The following is a 21,933-nucleotide window of genomic DNA, read 5'->3' as shown; positions in this document are numbered from 1 at the left end:
TAAACTGTCTTGAAATAAAACTCTTGTTTTGGGATTAAATCTATCTCTTTTTTTCTGTGGTTACTTTTTTTTGTGGGATGAATCTTACCTGTTTATTGTAATATGCTTCCTCCCAGCAGGCCTGCAGAGTCTGAAAATAAAGGCTGCTTCTACAGAATTCCTTTGAAGATAATTAAAACAATTATGCTTTATTAGGTACATTATGCACAGGCATTTACAGTATGCCAAAAGGAATATCTCCTAAGATTACCTTAGTGGGACCATAAGTGAACTCAGGAATGCTCCCAACCCTATCCATGGTCAGAGGGGGACGAAATGCAGCGCTATAAATATACGGGATGCTCTAGAGATAACAGGAATGACTTAAAGTCGCGAATGATCAATGCCTGTGGAGTCGTCCAATATGCTGCGCTGAGAATTGAGTTGTAGGCGATATTTGGATATGTTTGGCGCAATTTACATGTTTACATTCTATTGCCATGGAGAAATTGAGTTTCTAGAACCTGTTTTCTTCTATGTCTTTATTTCGTGAAATATTAAGATCTTTATTTTGTCATAATGTGTATATGAGGACGTTGGAGCCCGTTCCGATTCATGACGCGGTTATCCAGGTGCATGTTGCATAGACCTACTAATCCAACCTTGGCTTACAAGTTAAATTAAATTAGTATATATGCCTATACAAATCTATTGACCACATCCATTTAAATCAATGATTGTCAATTGAAAATGTGGTAGTTGTGTTATCCTGTTGTGCGTGTCAGGGCTCCTCTTAAGCACGTTATTCCAATATTTCCTAGAATTGACGCAGGTTACACTTTTGCAAAACTACTAGGTTAAAAATAAGAGCATGAATGACAATAAAGGTATGACTTGAATTATATGTGTAGTAGTGTGATGTTGTTCCCCTAGATTATGCACCAAATTGCACACAAGGACAGTTCAAGTAGGCCAGGTCAAGAGGGGATGTTAATAAGTTAATAATAATAATAATTCAATGTGGTTTCTTTATTTAATTACAGCTGCATAGCTAATGTTATTTTTTGGTGTACAAACATTTTTATGTATCTATATTGCAAATAGACCTAATTGTAAAAGTTGTGTATATTTTGGTTTGGTCCATCGCGGGTTATCTGTATTTATGTACCCTCTTATTGTTCTCTTTTGCCTGACCTTCAACTAGCAAGGTATGTTGTCCTTGGCGCCGTAATTTGTCGATATAAAACTGTGGTAAAGTTACACAAAGTGCTGTTACGCAACTACAGGTTTTGTTACAATGTGGACAATATAAAGATGTATGTTAACAACTTTCACCGAGCTCGCTAATTAGGGTACCTATTGTAACTCGGGAGTATTTGGGTCAGTGTTTGAGTGAGTTTCTATGTGCTCACGCAGGTGCCCGAGAGCTGTGGCTGCACCAAGGGCTAAGCTATTGTGTGTTGTCTCTTCGTGTACAGGTATGTCATTTATTTTGTCAGAATTATGTTGTATATCATTTTACTTGTATTGTATAGTGTGTTGTTAGGCACTGAATGTGTGCATGCAGCACCTGTTCATTTTTGCCTGACCTTCAACTAGCAAGGTGCCCGAGAGCTGTGGCTGCACCAAGAGCTAACATATTGTGTGTTGTCTCTTCGTGTGCAGGTCGAATAAAAATTATCCAACCATCAGAATTCCAGTTGTGGCAGTGTCCTAATTACGTGACCTGCCGACTGGTCAGCTCAAGCCGACCGCCGGAGCTGTGCATGTGGATGAGGTGCACGACCTGCGCATGTGAATTTGTTGATGGCTTACTGTAAGTGAATATATACTGTAAACAGTGAAAGTGAATGTAGAATATTCATTAGATACAGGTATTCGTGCTTATTTGTATGTTTTGGATGAATTTGTTTATTGCATTAATTTTTTTTGGTATTTGAATGCACTAAATTACATTGTATTTTAGTGCTCTGTTGAGCCATGGAAGATTCTCAAATCCATAAGACGTGTTATGCTGTGGATTTTAGTGTGGGTAGAGGGAGGGGTGTCCTTCCATTTACACCAATTGTACAGTCAGCTCCTGGGAGTAGAGCGTTTGCTTGTCCTGAGTTTGCAAGCACTGGGAGGGGTAGGCTGTTTGTTCCACCTGACCAGGGTATCCCACCTCTGTCTTTTGATGTACCATCATCCACAGTACTCGGTGATAATGGGACGCCTCCGAGTCAGCTTAGTGACCTTATTAAGCAGATTGGTTCAGAGATAGGAGAATCTATCAGAGCGAGTTTACTGCAGCCTGGGGTTTCAAGTCTTTCTCCTGCCCGTCCCCCTCACCAACCCCAGCAGTTTCCCCTGCCTGAGCAGTGTGGGTCAACCTTTATTGATGCGTCCAAGCTGAATCTGGTTGTGAAGTCAGATGTTAGTGCTCCACCTCTTTTTAGGGGTGATGGCTCAGATAAGTACTCTGTCCTGGAGTGGGAGGAGTTAATGGAAGTCTACCTAGAGAAGAGGGGTTACACTGGGTCTGGGAATGTTGGGGAGGTGATGTCTAGGCTCATGGGGAGAGCACGGGATGTGACCAAAGTCTGGAAGCGTAACAACCTTGTTGTCACAGATGTTAAGGCGGTGTTCAGTGTTTTCAAGCAACACTTTGGGGATACTGTCTGCTCAGGTATGCCATTAGCTGATTTCTATTCAATCAAACCATATGCTAATGAGGGTCCAATAGATTTCTGGATTAGGCTTAACAAAGCTGCAGAGGCAGCCGAACAGTACCTTGTGAGTGAGGGCAGGACCTTACCCAATCAGTGCTCAGAATTGGCAGTCATGTTTGTACGCAACTGTCCTGATAAAGAGTTGGCCCAAGTGTTCAAGAGCAAACCCATTCGTGACTGGACAGCCAGTGAGGTACAGGATCGGTTGGATGAACTGTTAAGGGAACGTAAAGCATGTAGAACACAACTTTCACAGCAGGTTGCTGCTGTTTTTGACTGCCCTCAGGAGGGAGTGGGTCCTGTGAAAAGACCTAATGTGTCATCTTTTTCTCAATGTGGCCGTGAACCAGACCAGGCATCATCTGTATCTGAGGGTGGGACATTAAAGAAAGTTTTGACTTTGTTAGAGAAGGCTCTGGTCAGCAATACTCAGCAATACTCAGTCTGTGAGTGGCACAGTGGTCTAAGGCACTACATCGCAGTGCTAGCTGTGCCACTAGAGATCCTGGTTTGAATCCAGGCTCTGTCGTAGCCGGCCGCGACCGGGAGACCCATGGGGCGGCACACAATTGGACCAGCGTCGCCTAGGGTAGTGGAGGGAATGGCCGGCTCAGTTCGTAGAGCATGGTGTTTGCAACGCCAGGGTTGTGGGTTCGATTCCCACGGGGGGTATGAAAAAAAAAAGTAACGTATGCACTAACTGTAAGTCGCTCTGGATAAGAGCGTCTGCTAAATGACTTAAACATGTTAAATGTAGAGGGCCCCGTAAACAGTTCCACAAACTTCAGCATGAGTGCGCTGACTGTGGAAGCACTAATCACTGGACCAAAGCTCAGTGTCAGATGCACCAGCTGTGCGTCAAGTGCTTTTCTCCGGGCCACATGAGCTTTGACTGTAGTGAGGCTGGGCAGCGACAGAACCCTGGATGTGGACAGACTGGCAGGTCTCAGGAAAACTAGAAAGCCTCCGTTCTGAGGAGGGCAATGTGGGGCATTCTTATTTTTCCTCCACTGATGATGATATCCAATCTGTTTATTCTTACTTTTGTGAGTCAGTACCCAAGAACAACACAGTCATTTTTCAGAACACAATGAGAATTACTCAGAATGACAGTTTGTTTTACACCACTGTGCTAGTACAGGATAAAGTTGAGCTGAAGGGGATGTTAGATAGTGGGTCCATGGCTACTACTCTGCGCGCAGATATTGTACCTCGGTTGAGGGAGGCAGGAGTGGTAGAGGGGAACTTTCTAGCTCCTTCAGACATCATCCTGGTGGGTTGTGGTGGGAACAAACTAGCCCAGTGGGCATGTGTGACTTAAAAATTCAACTTTATGGCTTCTGTTATGTAGTCCCAGTGCTTATTGTTGATGGGCAGGTTGATGAACTCATTGTGGGAACTAATGTGTTGAAGTCTCTGATTAGACAGTGAGTTTCTATGTGCTCACGCAGGTGCCCGAGAGCTGTGGCTGCACCAAGGGCTAAGCTATTGTGTGTTGTCTCTTCGTGTACAGGTATGTCATTTATTTTGTCAGAATTATGTTGTATATCATTTTACTTGTATTGTATAGTGTGTTGTTAGGCACTGAATGTGTCCCCTGTCGGTCTGTCCCCCTGTCGGTCTGTCACCTGTTTTTCTGTCTGTGTCCCAGGAGCCAGAGTAAATGCCAAAGACAACAAGTGGCTCACTCCTCTGCACCGGGCCTTGGCTTCCTGCAGTGAGGTACGTGTAGTGATACTGTCAGCCCTCACACACACTCCTGTGCATATGTGTTTGACTGTTAAGTGTGTTGTGATTTTTAAATGCACTTTAAACAAAGTTGAACATGATTTGAACTGTGTTCCTGTAGGAGGCTGTCCAGGTGTTATTGAAACACTCTACTGACGTGAACGCCAGGGACAAGAACTGGCAAACGCCGCTCCACATCGCTGCGGCCAATAAGGCAGTCCGCTGTGCCGAGGCCCTGGTCCCTCTCCTCAGCAACGTGAACGTGTCAGACCGGGCCGGGCGCACGGCGCTGCACCATGCAGCCTTCAGTGGACACCAGGAGGTTAGCAATTAGCATGGACATGATTACACACTGTAGTCTACACTTTATACCTGCCCTATCCCCACGTTGAGCTTACTGTGCATCCGATTACTTACAATGGTTGTATGTAGGGCTGTGACGGTAATTGGATAACCGTGACATTGACGGTTTTGGATGAAGAACACCATGAAAATAAAATTACCGTCAAAACCAAAAAGAAGTATGATTTTCTCTCCATAAAATGTTTTATCACCTTTATTTTAATGTAGATATACTTTATCCATAGCGGGAGTGTTAACTATTGATTATATGGTATTGTTTTGCTGACTTAGTTGGAGGAGATATAGACAGTTTAATAGATGGACTATCTTTTGATGCACCGCAATCACCAAATCTGCTCTATGCGCGAATAGGAGAGAATCTTTGAAGGTCAATTCAGGTTAATTGAAGAGGGGGGGGGTGAGGTGAAAAGTGGGGACCGGGGGTAACTATAGTACCTCTAGATCTATAGCCTACAGGCTGGGGGTGGGTGGGTAGCCTCTGACCTCTGACCTTCACCTCTGACCTTTTTCATTGTTACAGTAGATCAGAGGAGTGAGGTGAAAAAGATGGCTCTCATTGCAAAAAAAACCCCCATAACAACCTGTTTGGGCACATTTCAGTTTCACACCTAACGACGATGGAGAACCAGATGACTTGGCCAGCCTGTTTGCAGAATATGCGCAAAACCCATAGGCTACCTACTAAGAATTCCAGCACCACAAACGGGACACCGATAAGTGGCGAGCACTGCCAGACACTGGAACTCGTTATTTAGTCATAGGAATGGTGCCTTTACGAACGGTGGAGAAACCCGCCTTCAAATAAATGCTCTGGAAATTTGACAGACTATACGAGTTACCGGGGAGAAAGTATTTGTCTCAAACAGCGGTCCCTACCTTGTTCAACAAGGTGAAGGGGGAGGTTCAGGCAGAGCTAAAGGACGTAGATTTGTTTATTTTTGCACTGAATATGGACATGTGGTCAAGTGTAAATATGACTCCTTACATGAACCTAACAGTGCACTATCTGACGAAAGACTGGACACTGAAATCCAACTGTTTGGAAACAACCTACATTCCGGAATTCCTTGACTGGGCCCTTGACGAAAATCTAATGTCCTGTATCGCCACAGACAACAGGGCCAACATTGTGGCTGAAGTGAGGCAACTGAACTGGCCTTGGCTAAATTGCTTTGGCCACAATCTCCATCTCGCTGTCACCATCAATGTGAAGCCAGAGCACAGGCCGTGTTCTAGGCCTATGTAGAACTCTGGTGGGCACTTTTTAGCAGAGCTGGCGATTTAAAAGAGGGACCTAGTAAGGCCCAGACCGAGCTGAACCTCCCAATTCACAACCTCATTCTTGTGAGAAATGAAGTTTTAATAACTAAGCTGTAATAACCATTTATAGGCTATTCAATGTTAAAAGAATAAGCTATGCAAAATTATTGTTCATGAATAATTGTAATTCAGATGCCCGAGCAAATAAACAAACAAAATAGGCTAGTTTCCTTGAATCACTTAATGTTGCATTACCATAGGCCCATTGTTTTATTTAGCCAATCATACTCTAATTAAACCACTGATTATAATGAGTTAATAATGAGAATATAGAACATATTCTGGGAATCCTACATGTTACGTGTGTATACTATACCAGAAAGCATGATCATTAGCTTCTTCTGGATTGTTTTAAATCGCGTAGCCTGTCGGAAGGCAGCGGAGTGCGGCGAATAGGCTTCCAAATAGATGACTGTTGAGTTGTGAATGTCAGTGAAAGAGAGGCTCAACCAGGCATATCGCAATTTTTCAAAATACAATGGAGGGAAAACAGTTTGGAAAGCAATTGGCTTATTGCTTCAAAGAGAAGAAGATGAAAATACTAATGTCTTTTTAATGATCAAAATCCTCAACTTAATTGAGGGAACAGTATTATTGGCATCGGCTATATCCCCGGTGAGTGTGCATATTCACTGTCTTTATCACTGGGTCAGTGCCACTTGAAAGTCGTGTTGAAAAAGATTCTGCTAATCTCTCTAGTCATATAAAGTGTAGTAGAATTGCGTGATTTTAAAATAATAAAAGGCCACATTTTTCCAGTGAAAAGAAACCTACTCCACCACCCGCTGCATTGAACAGCCTGTGATTGAGTTATATTATTAGCCTAAATTATGACTATCCAATTTACTAATCACATTAGGAATAGTCAGCTATTTTACATAAGTTCCGAGCTGGTCATGGGTGCACTTCAGCCACGCTCAAGGTCCTAAACGATATTATAACCGCAATTGATAATAGACAGTACTGTGCAGCCGTCTTCATCGACCTGGCCAAGGCTTTCGACTCTGTCAACCACCGCATTCTTATTGGCAGACTAAATAGCCTTGGTTTCTCAAATGACTGCCTCGCCTGGTTCACCAACTACTTCTCAGATAGAGTTCAGTGTGTCAAATCGGAGGGCCTGTTGTCTGGACCTATGGCAGTCTCTATGGGGGTGCCACAGGGTTCAATTCTTGGGCCGACACTTTTCTCCGTGTATATCAATGATGTCGCTCTTGCTGCTGGTGACTCTCAGATCCACCTCTACGCAGACGACACCATTTTGTATACATCTGGCCCTTCATTGGACACTGTGTTAACAAACCTCCAAACGAGCTTCAATGCCATACAACACTCCTTCAGTAGCCTCCAACTGCTCTTAAACACTAGTAAAACTAAATGTATGCTTTTCAATCGAACGCTGCTGGCACCCGCCCACCCGACTAGAATCACCACTCTCGACGGGTCTGACCTAGAGTATGTGGACAACTACAAATACCTAGGTGTCTGGTTAGACTGTAAACTCTCCTTCCAGACTCACATAAAGAATCTCCAATCCAAAGTTAAATCTAGAATCGGCTTCCTATTTCGCAAACAAAGCCTCCTTCACTCATGCTGCCAAACATGCCCTCGTAAAACTGACTATCCTACCGATCCTTGACTTCGGCGATGTCATTTACAAAATAGCCTCCAACACTCTACTCAGCAAACTGGATGTAGTCTATCACAGTGCCATCCGTTTTGTCTCCAAAGCCCCATACACTACCCACCACTGTGACCTGTACGCTCTTGTTGGCTGGTCCTCACTACATGTTCGTCGTCAAACCCACTGGCTCCAGGCCATCTATAAATCACTGCTAGGCAAATCCCCGCCTTATCTTAGCTCATTGGTCACCATAGCAGCACCCACCCGTAGTCTGCGCTCCAGCAGGTATATCTCACTGGTCATTCCCAAAGCCAACACCTCCTTTGGCCGCCATTCCTTCCAGTTCTCTGCTGCCAATGACTGGAACGAATTGCAAAAATCTCTGAAGCTGGAGACTCTTATCTCCCTCAATAACTTTAAGCATCAGTTGTCAGAGCACCTTACCGATCACTGCACCTGTACACAGCCCATCTGAAATTAGCCCACCCAACTACCTCATCCCTATATTGTTATTTATTTTGCTCTTTTGCACCCCGGTATCTCTATTTGCACATAATCTCTTGCACATCTAGCATTCCAGTGTTAATACTATTGTAATTATTCTGCACTATAGCCTATTTATTGCCTTACCTCCATAACTTGCTACATTTGCACACACTGTATATATATTTTCTGTTGTATTTTTGACTTTATGTTTTTTTACCCCAAATGTAACTCTGTGTTGTTTTTATCGCACTGCTTTGCTTTATCTTGGCCAGGTCGCAGTTGTAAATGAGAACTTGTTCTCAACTGGCTTACCTGGTTAAATAAAGGTGAACAATTTTTTTTTTTATAAGTTTGCAAATGTGATGATGCATGGAATGCTTGATATTTTTCATGGAGAAAATTAGCTTCCCCAAACTTGAGAGCAAGACTGGCCTAAACGCGCTAATGTTTTCCTTTGCTAATGTCCGTCCCGCCCCCCTGTCAGCTGTCAGTTTTGTCGATGACCACGTACATAAGACACGCCAATCACCGACACCTGAAGTTCCATGACCATCACAGCCCTAGTTGTATGCTTGAGTTTGTTCAGAGGAGGCTTTGAATAAAATCCGATCTGAGTGTGAAATGCCTTACTGAGGGTAAATGGAAGCTCCTCTTGTGCCCGGCTCAGCCTTATACAGTTTAAGGTACTTTACCGTATCCATTTCAGTAAGGCCAGATTGTCCAAATTCTACCCAAATATTGATGGTACATGTGACAGGTGTAAAAGCTCCTTGGCGGACTTGACCCACATGTTCTGGTCCTGTCCCCGTCTGGCAGATTATTTGTCCACTATTTAAAACCCTTTCTGAAGCATTTGATATAAAGTTGCAGCCTAGTGCAGAAATTGCTATTTTTGGAGTACCAAACAACAATCCTTCTCTGACCAATAGACAGCTAGATGCCATTGCCTTTGCCTCCATGTTAGCCCGCAGAAGGATTTTATTGGATTGGAAATCTATCAATCCTCCCTTAGCCTCTCTTTGGCTCAAAGATCTGAAGCTGTTCCTAAAATGAGAAAAAATGAAGTTACCATTCGAGGGTCAACCAACTCATTTTATTCCTCCTGGGACCCGATGATATCCTATTTTGAACAGCTCCAAACACTTCCTCCAGATTAGTACTCTTGGCCCCACCTTGAGATTACTGCTATATAGGCCTATAAAATCACTTAATCACCTGAAATTGTTAGGCTATTACATTTTTGCTTGAAGTAACGTTGTTGTATACTTTTGTTTTGTTTTCTGACATGTAACTCAATTACTTTCCCTTTCTTTTTAAATGTGTTTGGAGGCATTCTGGGGGAGGGGGAGGTCAAAGGGGGGACTAAAAGGGGAGAAATGTACCATGTCTTTACATGTTATCTTTCATTCATTGTGAATACAAAATATATAATTTTAAAGGGAAGGCTTTGAAGCCAGATTTAGCGGATTTTGCTGTTTAGTTTTCCTCAACCTGTGTTTTGTTTCTCTCTCCTCTCCCTGTTAGATGGTGAGGCTGCTTCTCTCCAGAGGAGCCAACATTAATGCCTTTGACAAGAAGGATCGCCGAGCAATCCACTGGGCTGCTTACATGGGTGATGAGTTTACCACATCATTTACATTCTGACTAATGTCCTTTATACCAATGAATGAATGAATGAATGGACTGTGTGTTAGTCTCACAGCTCAGCTGTATGAGCCACGTCTAGTGTGTTATTATGTCAGAATCATGTACTAAGTAGGTTGATTAGATGTTTTCAGTTGTACTAACATGATGTAGGTGTTGCTTATGGTGCTGTGTACCACTGTAAACTAATCTATCTCTCCCTCTCTCTGCCTATCTCTCTGTGTTTGTATCTCTGTTTCTCTCTTAACCCCCTTACTATCTCCCTCCTCTCTCTCTCTCTCTCTCTCTCTCTCTCTCTCTCTCTCTCTCTCTCTCTCTCTCTCTCTCTCTCTCTCTCTCTCTCTCTCTCTATTTATCCCTCCCCTTCTCTCTCTACCATAGGGCACATTGAGGTGGTGAAACTGCTGGCCTCTCATGGATCAGAGGTGTCCTGTAAAAACAAGAAGGCCTACACCCCTCTCCACTCTGCAGCCTCCAGTGGAATGATCAGTGTGGTCAAGTACCTCCTGGACCTTGGTGTGGATGTGAGTCAACACGCATTCAAATGTGTAGGGGGTTTTCATAATAGTAATGAAGAGAGAGAGGTTAGAGCCAGTGATTTGGACCAGGGGGTTTTCATAACCAAGTAATGAAGAGAGAGAGGTTGGACCAGGGGGTTTTTCAGAACCAAGTAATGAAGAGAGAGAGGTTGGACCAGGGGGTTTTCATAACCAAGTAATGAAGAGAGAGAGGTTGGACCAGGGGGTTTTTCATAACCAAGTAATGAAGAGAGAGAGGTTGGACCAGGGGGTTTTTCATAACCAAGTAATGAAGAGAGAGAGGTTGGACCAGGGGGTTTTTCATAACCAAGTAATGAAGAGAGAGAGGTTGGACCAGGGGTTTTTCATAACCAAGTAATGAAGAGAGAGAGGTTGGACCAGGGGGTTTTCATAACCAAGTAATGAAGAGAGAGAGGTTGGACCAGGGGGTTTTCATAACCAAGTAATGAAGAGAGAGAGGTTGGACCAGGGGGTTTTCATAACCAAGTAATGAAGAGAGAGAGGTTGGACCAAGGGGTTTTCATAACCAAGTAATGAAGAGAGAGAGGTTGGACCAGGGGTTTTCATAACCAAGTAATGAAGAGAGAGAGGTTGGACCAGGGGGTTTTCAGAACCAAGTAATGAAGAGAGAGAGGTTGGACCAGGGGGTTTTCAGAACCAAGTAATGAAGAGAGAGAGGTTGGACCAGGGGGTTTTTCATAACCAAGTAATGAAGAGAGAGAGGTTGGACCAGGGGGTTTTTCAGAACCAAGTAATGAAGAGAGAGAGGTTGGACCAGGGGGTTTTTCATAACCAAGTAATGAAGAGAGAGAGGTTGGACCAGGGGGTTTTCATAACCAAGTAATGAAGAGAGAGAGGTTGGACCAGGGGGTTTTTCATAACCAAGTAATGAAGAGAGAGAGGTTGGACCAGGGGGTTTTCATAACCAAGTAATGAAGAGAGAGAGGTTGGACCAGGGGGTTTTTCATAACCAAGTAATGAAGAGAGAGAGGTTGGACCAGGGGGTTTTCATAACCAAGTAATGAAGAGAGAGAGGTTGGACCAGGGGTTTTTCATAACCAAGTAATGAAGAGAGAGAGGTTGGACCAGGGGGTTTTCATAACCAAGTAATGAAGAGAGAGAGGTTGGACCAGGGGGTTTTTCATAACCAAGTAATGAAGAGAGAGAGGTTGGACCAGGGGGTTTTCATAACCAAGTAATGAAGAGAGAGAGGTTGGACCAGGGGTTTTTCATAACCAAGTAATGAAGAGAGAGAGGTTGGACCAGGGGGTTTTTCATAACCAAGTAATGAAGAGAGAGAGGTTGGACCAGGGGGTTTTTCATAACCAAGTAATGAAGAGAGAGAGGTTGGACCAGGGGGTTTTCATAACCAAGTAATGAAGAGAGAGAGGTTGGACCAGGGGGTTTTTCATAACCAAGTAATGAAGAGAGAGAGGTTGGACCAGGGGGTTTTCATAACCAAGTAATGAAGAGAGAGAGGTTGGACCAGGGGGTTTTTCATAACCAAGTAATGAAGAGAGAGAGGTTGGACCAGGGGGTTTTTCATAACCAAGTAATGAAGAGAGAGAGGTTGGACCAGGGGTTTTTCATAACCAAGTAATGAAGAGAGAGAGGTTGGACCAGGGGGTTTTTCATAACCAAGTAATGAAGAGAGAGAGGTTGGACCAGGGGGTTTTCATAACCAAGTAATGAAGAGAGAGAGGTTGGACCAGGGGGTTTTTCATAACCAAGTAATGAAGAGAGAGAGGTTGGACCAGGGGGTTTTCATAACCAAGTAATGAAGAGAGAGAGGTTGGACCAGGGGGTTTTCATAACCAAGTAATGAAGAGAGAGAGGTTGGACCAGGGGGTTTTCATAACCAAGTAATGAAGAGAGAGAGGTTGGACCAGGGGGTTTTCATAACCAAGTAATGAAGAGAGAGAGGTTGGACCAGGGGGTTTTCATAACCAAGTAATGAAGAGAGAGAGGTTGGACCAGGGGGTTTTCATAACCAAGTAATGAAGAGAGAGAGGTTGGACCAGGGGGTTTTCAGAACCAAGTAATGAAGAGAGAGAGGTTGGACCAGGGGGTTTTCATAACCAAGTAATGAAGAGAGAGAGGTTGGACCAGGGGGTTTTCATAACCAAGTAATGAAGAGAGAGAGGTTGGACCAGGGGGTTTTCATAACCAAGTAATGAAGAGAGAGAGGTTGGACCAGGGGGTTTTCAGAACCAAGTAATGAAGAGAGAGAGGTTGGACCAGGGGGTTTTCAGAACCAAGTAATGAAGAGAGAGAGGTTGGACCAGGGGGTTTTCATAACCAAGTAATGAAGAGAGAGAGGTTGGACCAGGGGGTTTTCATAACCAAGTAATGAAGAGAGAGAGGTTGGACCAGGGGGTTTTCAGAACCAAGTAATGAAGAGAGAGAGGTTGGACCAGGGGGTTTTTCAGAACCAAGTGACCTGATCAGGAATGTATTGTTTTGTTCCCCCCCCTCTCTCTCTCTCTCCACTCTTTTCCCTCCCTTGCTCCCTCCAGATAAATTAGCCCAATGGGTACGGTAACACCCCCCTCCACGTGGCATGCTACAACGGGCAGGATGTGGTGGTGAATGAGCTGATCGAGTGTGGCGCCAACGTGAACCAGGTGTACGAGAAGGGTTTCGCCCCACTCCACTTCACGGCCGCCTCGCGCCATGGGGCGCTCTGCCTGGAGCTGCTGGTGGGCAACGGGGCCCTCGTCAACATCAAGGTGAGGAGACCGGATGACCAACACTGTGTCTGAACTAAATAACACCCTATTCCCTATGTAGTGCACTACTTTTGACCAGGGGCCCATAGAGCAAGGAGCCGTGATGACACTGCCTGTGTCCCAAATGGCACCCTGTTCCCTTTATAAGTACACTACTTTGGTTCAAAAAGTAGTGTACTTATAAATAGGGTGCCATTTGGGACGCACACACTGACGCAGCACATGGCTTAGTATTTGGCCCTGGTCTACATTCAAATACCAATGGAATAGGCCTAACAATGCAAACTAAATGCCATCAAGCGCTCCTCCAATACGTGTTTGATTTTGCCTGTGGTCAGCAGCACAGACTGCCGTGTGAACCATCTTTGTCTTTCTATCTGCAGAGTAAAGATGGAAAGACCCCCCCTCCACATGACGGCCATCCACGGACGCTTCTCCAGATCTCAAGCCATCATCCAGAATGGTGAGTCGCTGTGAATGCTCTCAACTGAATATATATGAACCAGTAGGCTCTTCAGCATTGTCTTTTGTCTTCAAACCATGATTCACTGGCACAGAGCAATGTTACTTGCAATGTGGTTGAACATGAAGCTTCATGAGGCCTCTAGGGTCAAGTGGTTGACGTGTGTGTGTGTCTGTGTGTGTGTATGTGTGTGTGTGTGTGTGTGTGTGTGTGTGTGTCTGTGTGTGTCTGTGTGTGTCTGTGTGTGTGTGTGTGTGTGTTCTGTAGGTGCTGAGATCGACTGTGAAGAAAAGAATGGAAACACACCTCTGCACATCTCTGCTCGCTACGGCCATGAGTTACTCATCAATACACTCATCACGAACGGAGCTGACACAGCCAAGTGAGAACACACACAGTTTCCAGCAAAAATGCAACATGCATCTGCAATTCTGTCATTGACCGAATTCCCGCTTGGAGACTATGCTCAACACATTGTGGTGTGTGGGGGGTTGATAGACAGGGCATTGCAGCATGCTGATGTGTTGATCTGCTGTGGGGTTTAATGAGGACTGTGATGTGGTGCTGTTTCCAATCTTAGCTGAATCAACTGTAAGTCGCTCTGGATAAGAGTGTCTGCTTAAAGTCTAAAATGTAAAAATGTGTTGCAGGCGAGGCGTCCATGGGATGTTCCGCCTCCACCTGTCTGCTCTCAGTGGGTTCTCTGACTGCTGTCGGAAGCTCCTCTCATCAGGCTTTGATATAGACACCCCTGACGACTTTGGAAGGACCTGTTTACATGCTGCAGCAGCTGTTGGGTGAGTGGACTGGTCCAGGCTTTACACCAAGGAATATTTAGTTCATGAACTGGAAAGCCACCAGAAAGAACAAACACATATTCACACTCTTACATTTCACATTGTTTAGCAGTATAAAAAAATCGTATAGATCATTAGTGCGGTATCATTTCTGTATAATGTGGTTCCATGCCATGGTGGTATTGACTTGCGCTCTGGTCTAAATTGTCTTTATATCTTCTTGAAAGAGAAGAGAAACCTGCAAACTGTTCTTGCTAGTATAACTTTTTATTATTGCTTTTATTAGCATTATAAAAACAGTGATACTAGCAAGAGCAGTGTACGGGTTTCTCTTTTCTTTAAGGTTCTCATTGTTACCATCCACCTGATAGCTCAGATGTGAAAGGGCCTTTCTGAACTTGATATCTTGTTACCATCCACCTGATAGCTCAGATGTACGAGAGCCTTTCTGAACTTGATATCTTGTTACCATCCACCTGATAGCTCAGATGTACGAGAGCCTTTCTGAACTTGATATCTTGTTACCATTCACCTGATAGCTCAGATGTACGAGGGCCTTTCTGAACTTGATATCTTGTTACCAGGAACCTGGACTGTCTGAATCTGCTGCTCAACACAGGGGCAGACTTCAACAGAAAGGACAGCTTCGGAAGGTCTGTCTGTGGCATCAAATAACTTTCATATGTGATCTTTATGATAATGGGGAATATAGTATAGGGGCATATAGGAATTATTAGGGGAAATATTGGGCGGCAGGTAGCCTAGCGGTTAAGAGCGTTGGGTCAGTAACCGAAAGGTTGCTGGTTCAAATCCCCTAGCTGACTAGGTGAAAAATGTGTCTATGTGCACTGCAGCAAGGCACTTAACGCTAATTGCTCCTGTAAGTCGCACTGGATAAGAGTGTCTGCTAAATGACGTAAATGTAAAATGTAAATGTTTTACAGCTCCAATAAGCTGTTTCTGTTGTTGATGTTGAATGGTTTCTGTGCGTTCTTCTAGGAGTCCTCTGCATTATGCGGCAGCCAATTGTAACTACCAGTGTCTGTTTGCCTTGGTGGGGTCTGGGGCCAGTGTGAACGATCTGGATAAAAGGGGTTGCACCCCGCTCCACTACGCTGCTGCCTCCGACACAGACGGAAAGTACGTCTCACACCTCTCTTACTGTTGTGTGTGTTGTGGTGCCATGACCTTTCACATTTCACTGTAGTCTGGAGAGTATGTTGTGGTGCCATGACCTTTCACATTTCACTGTAGTCTGGAGAGTATGTTGTGGTGCCATGACCTTTCACATTTCACTGTAGTCTGGAGAGTATGTTGTGGTGCCATGACCTTTCACATTTCACTGTAGTCTGGAGAGTATGTTGTGGTGCCATGACCTTTCACATTTCACTGTAGTCTGGAGAGTATGTTGTGGTGCCATGACCTTTCACATTTCACTGTAGTCTAGAGTATGTTGTTGGCCGTGTTTGAATACATACTAGTGTTAAATCTGCAGTGTGAAAGCTTGGCCACGTCTCCTTTGGGAAAGTGTCTCTGCTTGCTTATCTGTCTGTCTTGATGTTGGTATAATGATTAGTGAACTCTTGACCTCTGACCTCTAGGTGTCTGGAATATTTGCTGCGAAACGACGCTAACCCAGGGATCAGGGACAATCAGGGCTACAACGCAGTCCATTACGCGTCTGCGTACGGACACCGCCTCTGTCTGGAGCTGGTGAGTCAGAACCACAGGGGACTAGACGCCCTGCATTCACAGACCATTTTGTCTGCGTCCCAAATGGATGTAGGGCCCATAGGGCTCTGGTCAAAAGTAATGCACTATATAGGGAATAGGGTGCCATTTGGGACAGACGTTGATATTCAGTAGGTTTTAAGGTGTGGTTGCATGTTTGTCGTGGCCGCATCGTCACTCTTGATGTTCTTTTTCCAGATTGCAAGTGAAACACCTTTAGATGTGGTAAGTACCAGTTGGTTACTTTTCCTCACACTAGCTTGTTTAAGATACGAATGCAACACCCCAGTATGTCTGCAGGGGCTGGTCACTGAGATTTACAACATGAAACATGCTACTAGACTAACCTTCAAAGTAAATATGTTACAAGTCTAAACTGGCCCGTCCTTGTCTTTCCCCAGCTAATGGAAACCTCAGGGACAGACATCCTGAACGACTCTGATGTCAGAGCTCCCATCAGCCCCCTACACTTAGCTGTGAGTAAAGCCTACCTGCTCCTGTAGGGGTCTCGCCACATGACAAATGGCACCCTATTCCCTATTTAGTGCACTACTTTTGACCAGAACCTTATGGGCCCAGATCAAAAGTACTGCACTACATGGGAAATAGGGTGCTATCTGGGATGCAGGCATGGTGTTGTTTTTCCACGAAAAGTTGATTGTCCAGACACTCACACACCATGTTCCTATCTGTTCCTGATTAGTGTAAAATACATGCATATTTTGACACGGTGATGATGAGGATGATTTCCTTATTTTGCCATTTGAGTTAATCAACCTCCAACAGAGGAGTAGTAGTGTGTTTGTTTCTAAATCTCACGCTTGGCAGGGACCTTCGATGTTGATGCTGGGCGGGAGAAAAAATGGGCACCCGATTTGAGAGACACTGGTCTACTTTAGAGGTCTAGGACTGTTTCTGTTCAGGCATACCACTGGTCTACTATAGGACATTGAATATATTAAGAGTGTATATCTGTTCAGGCGCACCACTGGTCTACTATAGGACATTGATTATATTAGGAGTGTATTTCTGTTCAGGCATACCACTGGTCTACTATAGGACATTGATTATATTAGGAGTGTATATCTGTTCTGGCATACCACTGGTCTACTATAGGACATTGATTATATTAGGAGTGTATATCTGTTCTGGCATACCACTGGTCTACTATAGGACATTGATTATATTAGGAGTGTATATCTGTTCAGGCATACCACTGGACTTTGCTTCAGACTGTGTGTTTGTTTCCATTCAGGCGTACCACGGCCACCACCATGCTATGGAGGTCCTGGTTCAGTCTCTGCTGGATCTAGACGTGAGGAACAGCCAGGGGCGCACCCCTCTGGACCTGAATGCCTTTAAAGGCCATGTGGAGTGTGTTGACGTCCTCATCAACCAGGGAGCCTCCATCCTGGTTAAAGACTTCACCCTGAAGAGGACCCCCATCCACGCTGCAGGTACGCATAGGATATCACGTAAGACCTAGAGATTCTGTAATTCAAAAGTTTTCCTTACCAAGATGGACATTTGTTTGGTCATGTTGCTAGGACGCCAATGTCCACTCTAGGGATATTATATAGCATAGTGTGAAAATGCCCACTACACACTGATCTAAGGTCATTTTTTGTCATTATTGCTGAGGATCTGGGGAGGGTAAGCTGATCCTAGATCAGTGCACAGGGGGACTTCTATCCAGAGCCAGGTACACAGCTAGCAGGTGACAGGCTTCGAGGGCCTCAGTCCCAAAATGTTTTATTATCTGCTGTGTTAACATCATGAGGATGTCATCTACCAATACCACTGTTCTAGAAATCTGTCTGTTCATGTGAAGGTAATAGTCGTCCAGCAATCAGCTCATATCCTCTCTGTTTAGCCTCCTCTAGCTACCAACGGTCAATCATCTCACATTCTTATATCCTCTCTGTTTATCCTCCTCTAGCTACCAATGGTCAATCATCTCACATTCTTATATCCTCTCTGTTTATCCTCCTCTAGCTACCAACGGTCATTCGGAGTGTTTGCGTTTGCTGATTGGAAATGCTGACCTCCAGAGTCCAGTGGACGTTCAAGACGGGAATGGACAGTAAGTCAATTGGGTTTTGGATACAATTCCTGAAATAAAGAGATTTTGACACTAGTTCTACGTCCCAAATGGCACCCTATGCCCTACTTGGTGCACTACTTTAAACCAGAACCCTATGGGCTCGGGTCAAAAGTAGTGTACCATATAGGGAATAGGTTGCCATTTGGGACTCAGCCTGGTTATTACCAGTTTGTAATATGACCTTGTTGTCTTGTGTATCAGAACCCCTCTGATGCTGTCGGTGCTGAGCGGACACACAGACTGTGTGTACTCACTGCTCAACAAGGGAGCCAGCGTAGAAGCCAAAGACAAGTGGGGCAGAACAGCGCTACACAGAGGGGTGAGGAGGAGAGCTGGCTGTATACGCTCACACACAGAAAGAGACGGGGAGGCTCAAATATACATATTATCTTCAGAAAAGTAGTTGTCCATGGGTAGTGGTGTATTCATCCCTGTAGGGGGACCTGTCTCCAGACATCATTTGTAATAATTGATGATTCATTATTATATCATTGATTATTAGTTATTCAAATCCATTCTTGTCTCCCCGCCCTTCCTCCCAGGCGTTGACGGGTCATGAGGAGTGTGTGGAGGCCCTGCTGCAGCACAGCGCCAGCTTCCTGGTTCGGGACTGTAAGGGGCGGACCCCTGTCCACCTGGTGGCGGCATCCGGACACATCGGGGTGCTGGGGGGGCTCCTACACGCCGCCCAGTCAGTGGAGACCCTCCCCGTCATCACAGACAACCAGGGCTACACGCCACTACACTGGGCCTGCTACAACGGTACGTACTGGACTAACGGAACACTAGATCTTTTCTGATTTTCTCTCTTCAGCACCGTAAACATGTCCCTGAATTAGGCAGGCCATACAACTAGGGGTGTAACGATTCGATTTGTATCACGATTCGTGGTTGTCGATACGATTCAAGGACGATATTGGTTCATTTAGAACGATACGATCCGAAACGATTCAGTGACTTGAAATCGATTCAGTAACCTTTTAGCCAAAAATTCAACCAGTGTGACTGAAATAAATACCTGGATACTGGACAGTGCAGGTGAAGTTTCCTAGATTCCTGTTTCTTGTAAGGACCGCAATGGTGGCTTGATAATTTCTCGCTCGTCGGCTTCTCCTCTGTCGTCCGCCATGCTATGTTTTGTTGTCTTTGCGCCTTTGCGCTGCTGCTGGCGTGGGGCGATGACGTCACGGATAGGCAGACTGAATCGAGTAATGTTTAAAGCCTTTATCATTAAAAGTGCTAAGAAAAAACATCCATATAAAGTCTGACGTGCTTAAATCCAATGGGTTATTTCCTAGTATCGATACAATCGATTTATTACATTTTAAAACGATGTTAGAGTGATATATGTTGTCCAAAAGGCCAACTCGCCGAGCACAGATCGATGTAGTTGGATCATAGGAATATAAATCGATACATCGATGTAGTAGATGGATCGTTACACCCCTACATACAACGGTACGTACTGACTAACTGGACTGTAGCTCTGTTCTCTCCTCCATGAAGTGTACACTCATTCACTCCCTCTTGTGGCTTGAAAAGCATTCGATTGGTGTGGACGGAGCCATGTGGGGGAATGAACAAGACTACAACAGAATTAGGGGTTATGACTCTCAGTGGAGGACCTTACACTGAAACAGGACTTTGTCAGGGATTGACATAGCATATGTTGTAGCTAAAACATATTTTGTGACTTCACCATTGTCAGATGTGTAGCTTTCTCTGAGAGTATTGTTGTGGTCTGCAGCGACGTCATCTTTTTCCGGTATGAATCAATCTTCCACTAGGCCATGACACGTGTGTAGAGGTGCTGCTGGAACAGGAGGTTTTCCACAAGACCGAGGGCAACTCGTTCAGCCCCCTCCACTGTGCTGTGATCAATGACAACGAGGGGGCTGCAGAGATGCTGATTGACACTCTGGGGCCGGCCATTGTCAACGCCACTGACACCAAGAACGGGTAACTACAGCACATGACAAAGTCCTTTTCTTCTGGAGAATAATGTTGTCTTGGGAATAAAATGACCTCTGGGGTTGGATGAGGGATTGTAGATTACTTTTAATACATCTATTAGTGATTTTATATTTCTATGGTATAAACAGGGTTAATTGAACAAACTTGTTTATAACAGTCCTACATGATATCGGTGAAATAAGTTTCCTCTCTCTCCAGGACCCCCCTGCATGCGGCGGCTTTCACGGACCACGTGGAGTGTCTTCAGCTGCTGCTAGGCCACAACGCCCAGGTCAACTCCCCCGATGCCTCCGGGAAGACCTCCCTCATGATGGCTGCTGAGAACGGACAAACCAACGCTGTCGGTACGCAGCCCCCTCTCCTCCGCTTTGCCTCGCCCAGCCGGCTTAAGTTCAACATGTCTGTTTTACATTTTAATAAGTCGCTTAATTTCCTAATTGAGTTTCTTTATGTTTCTCTGTCTGTGTCAGAGCTGTTGGTGAGCAGTGCCAAAGCAGAGCTCACCCTGCAGGATGCAGTCAAGAACACTGCTCTTCATCTGGCCTGCAGTAAGGTGAGCATCCCCACATGAAGATGACGTTCATCTGAACAGTTGGCTCTCTCTGGTTGAAATTTTGGTCTGACATGTTTGACTCTGGTTTTTAAAGGGGCATGAAACCAGTGCCTTGTTGATATTGGAGAAGATTACAGACAGGAACCTCATCAACTCGACTAACGCAGCCTTACAGACGTACGTATGGTTCAGCTGTATTAATTGGGCCAGAAGAATTAGAAGAAGTGCACTATATAGGGAATAGTCTGGCATTTGGGAGGTATCCTCATTTGCTGCTGGCTAATCTGACGGTACTTTCTCCTCAGGCCGTTACACGTTGCAGCCAGAAATGGTCTGACGGTGGTGGTTCAGGAGCTACTAGTGAAGGGTGCTAGCGTGCTAGCAGTCGATGAGAATGGTAAGATCCATAACGCTAACACCGTTTTCTTCTGTACTTCTCTTCTCAATGTGTCCACAAATGTTTCTCTCTAGTCCACTGCTTGGTTATTGTCTTAACTTTGTATCTCCTAGCCTGCTGTTATTTCATGTTTTTCACCAAAAGTGTTATAGTAAACGGTGATGCTCCTGAAGTGACCCTCTGCTGTTCTGTTTGAACCCCTCAGGTTACACGCCTGCCTTGGCCTGCGCCCCCAACAAAGACGTGGCGGACTGCCTGGCGCTGATCCTGGCCACCATGATGCCCGTGTCCCCCTGCAACCCGGCGCCCAGCCTGTCCTTCAGTGCCATTAACCACTACACCACCAGCCCCTCCAAGAGTGTGACCTTCGACAGCCTGCCCGTGCTGCGCAGCGAGCACAGCTCCTACTGCAGCTTCAACAACATCGGCCACCGCGACCACGATGGAGGCTTCTACAAGGATGAGGAACTCAACGACTCAGACTCAGAGACATACTGAGGGGGGGTGGTGGTCGCTGCCCAGGAGGGGAGCCAAGGGCAGGCGGATGGACAGTGAAGTGGGGCAGAGGCCACAAACAAATCCACACATACACACCGTGTCTTAAATCACCACAGCCAGCTTTGGGAGGGCACGAGCCGAGACAGTCCGCACAGGAGCCTTAAGAGTCCCGCAGTTGGAGAGAGAGAAATGGAGGGAGGGAGAGGGGGGGAGGCACAACAGGCTGGCTGGCCACACTCATCCTCTCGTACCACCAGGTGTCCTTCCAGCAGATACTGGACTTGGACCTGGAA

At 45.2% G+C, this 21,933-nt stretch overlaps 1 protein-coding gene across 1 annotated transcript; it reads left to right on the top strand.

Annotated features, from left to right (window-relative positions):
- The first annotated feature begins 1,414 nt into the window (after positions 1-1,414).
- LOC123481321 (serine/threonine-protein phosphatase 6 regulatory ankyrin repeat subunit A-like) lies at positions 1,415-21,845 on the top strand. The gene is made up of 24 exons (XM_045220223.1): positions 1,415-1,457; positions 4,342-4,412; positions 4,540-4,740; positions 9,736-9,823; positions 10,237-10,379; positions 12,911-13,123; positions 13,507-13,586; positions 13,854-13,968; positions 14,237-14,383; positions 14,968-15,036; positions 15,383-15,523; positions 15,985-16,096; positions 16,313-16,339; positions 16,516-16,590; positions 17,370-17,571; positions 18,110-18,197; positions 18,420-18,537; positions 18,761-18,980; positions 20,006-20,177; positions 20,391-20,536; positions 20,663-20,745; positions 20,840-20,922; positions 21,051-21,142; positions 21,348-21,845. Exons 6-24 carry the CDS (start codon positions 13,068-13,070, stop codon positions 21,638-21,640), a joined length of 2,319 nt encoding a protein of 772 aa, XP_045076158.1. The 5' UTR covers positions 1,415-1,457; positions 4,342-4,412; positions 4,540-4,740; positions 9,736-9,823; positions 10,237-10,379; positions 12,911-13,067; the 3' UTR covers positions 21,641-21,845.
- The last annotated feature ends 88 nt before the right edge of the window (positions 21,846-21,933 follow it).

This window comes from Coregonus clupeaformis, unplaced genomic scaffold, assembly GCF_020615455.1.
Source record: "Coregonus clupeaformis isolate EN_2021a unplaced genomic scaffold, ASM2061545v1 scaf3397, whole genome shotgun sequence".
Lineage (NCBI taxonomy): Eukaryota > Metazoa > Chordata > Actinopteri > Salmoniformes > Salmonidae > Coregonus > Coregonus clupeaformis.
This window is presented reverse-complemented; position numbering and strand designations above follow the sequence as displayed.

Excerpts from the sequence above, each read along its gene's own strand:
- LOC123481321 (XM_045220223.1), top strand. The coding sequence starts at position 13,068 with ATGGGGCGCTCTGCCTGGAGCTGCTGGTGGGCAACGGGGCCCTCGTCA. Across the intron at positions 13,969-14,236 it reads AACGGAGCTGACACAGCCAA|GCGAGGCGTCCATGGGATGT; the intron begins GTGAGAACACAC and ends AATGTGTTGCAG. Across the intron at positions 20,178-20,390 it reads GCCACTGACACCAAGAACGG|GACCCCCCTGCATGCGGCGG; the intron begins GTAACTACAGCA and ends CTCTCTCTCCAG.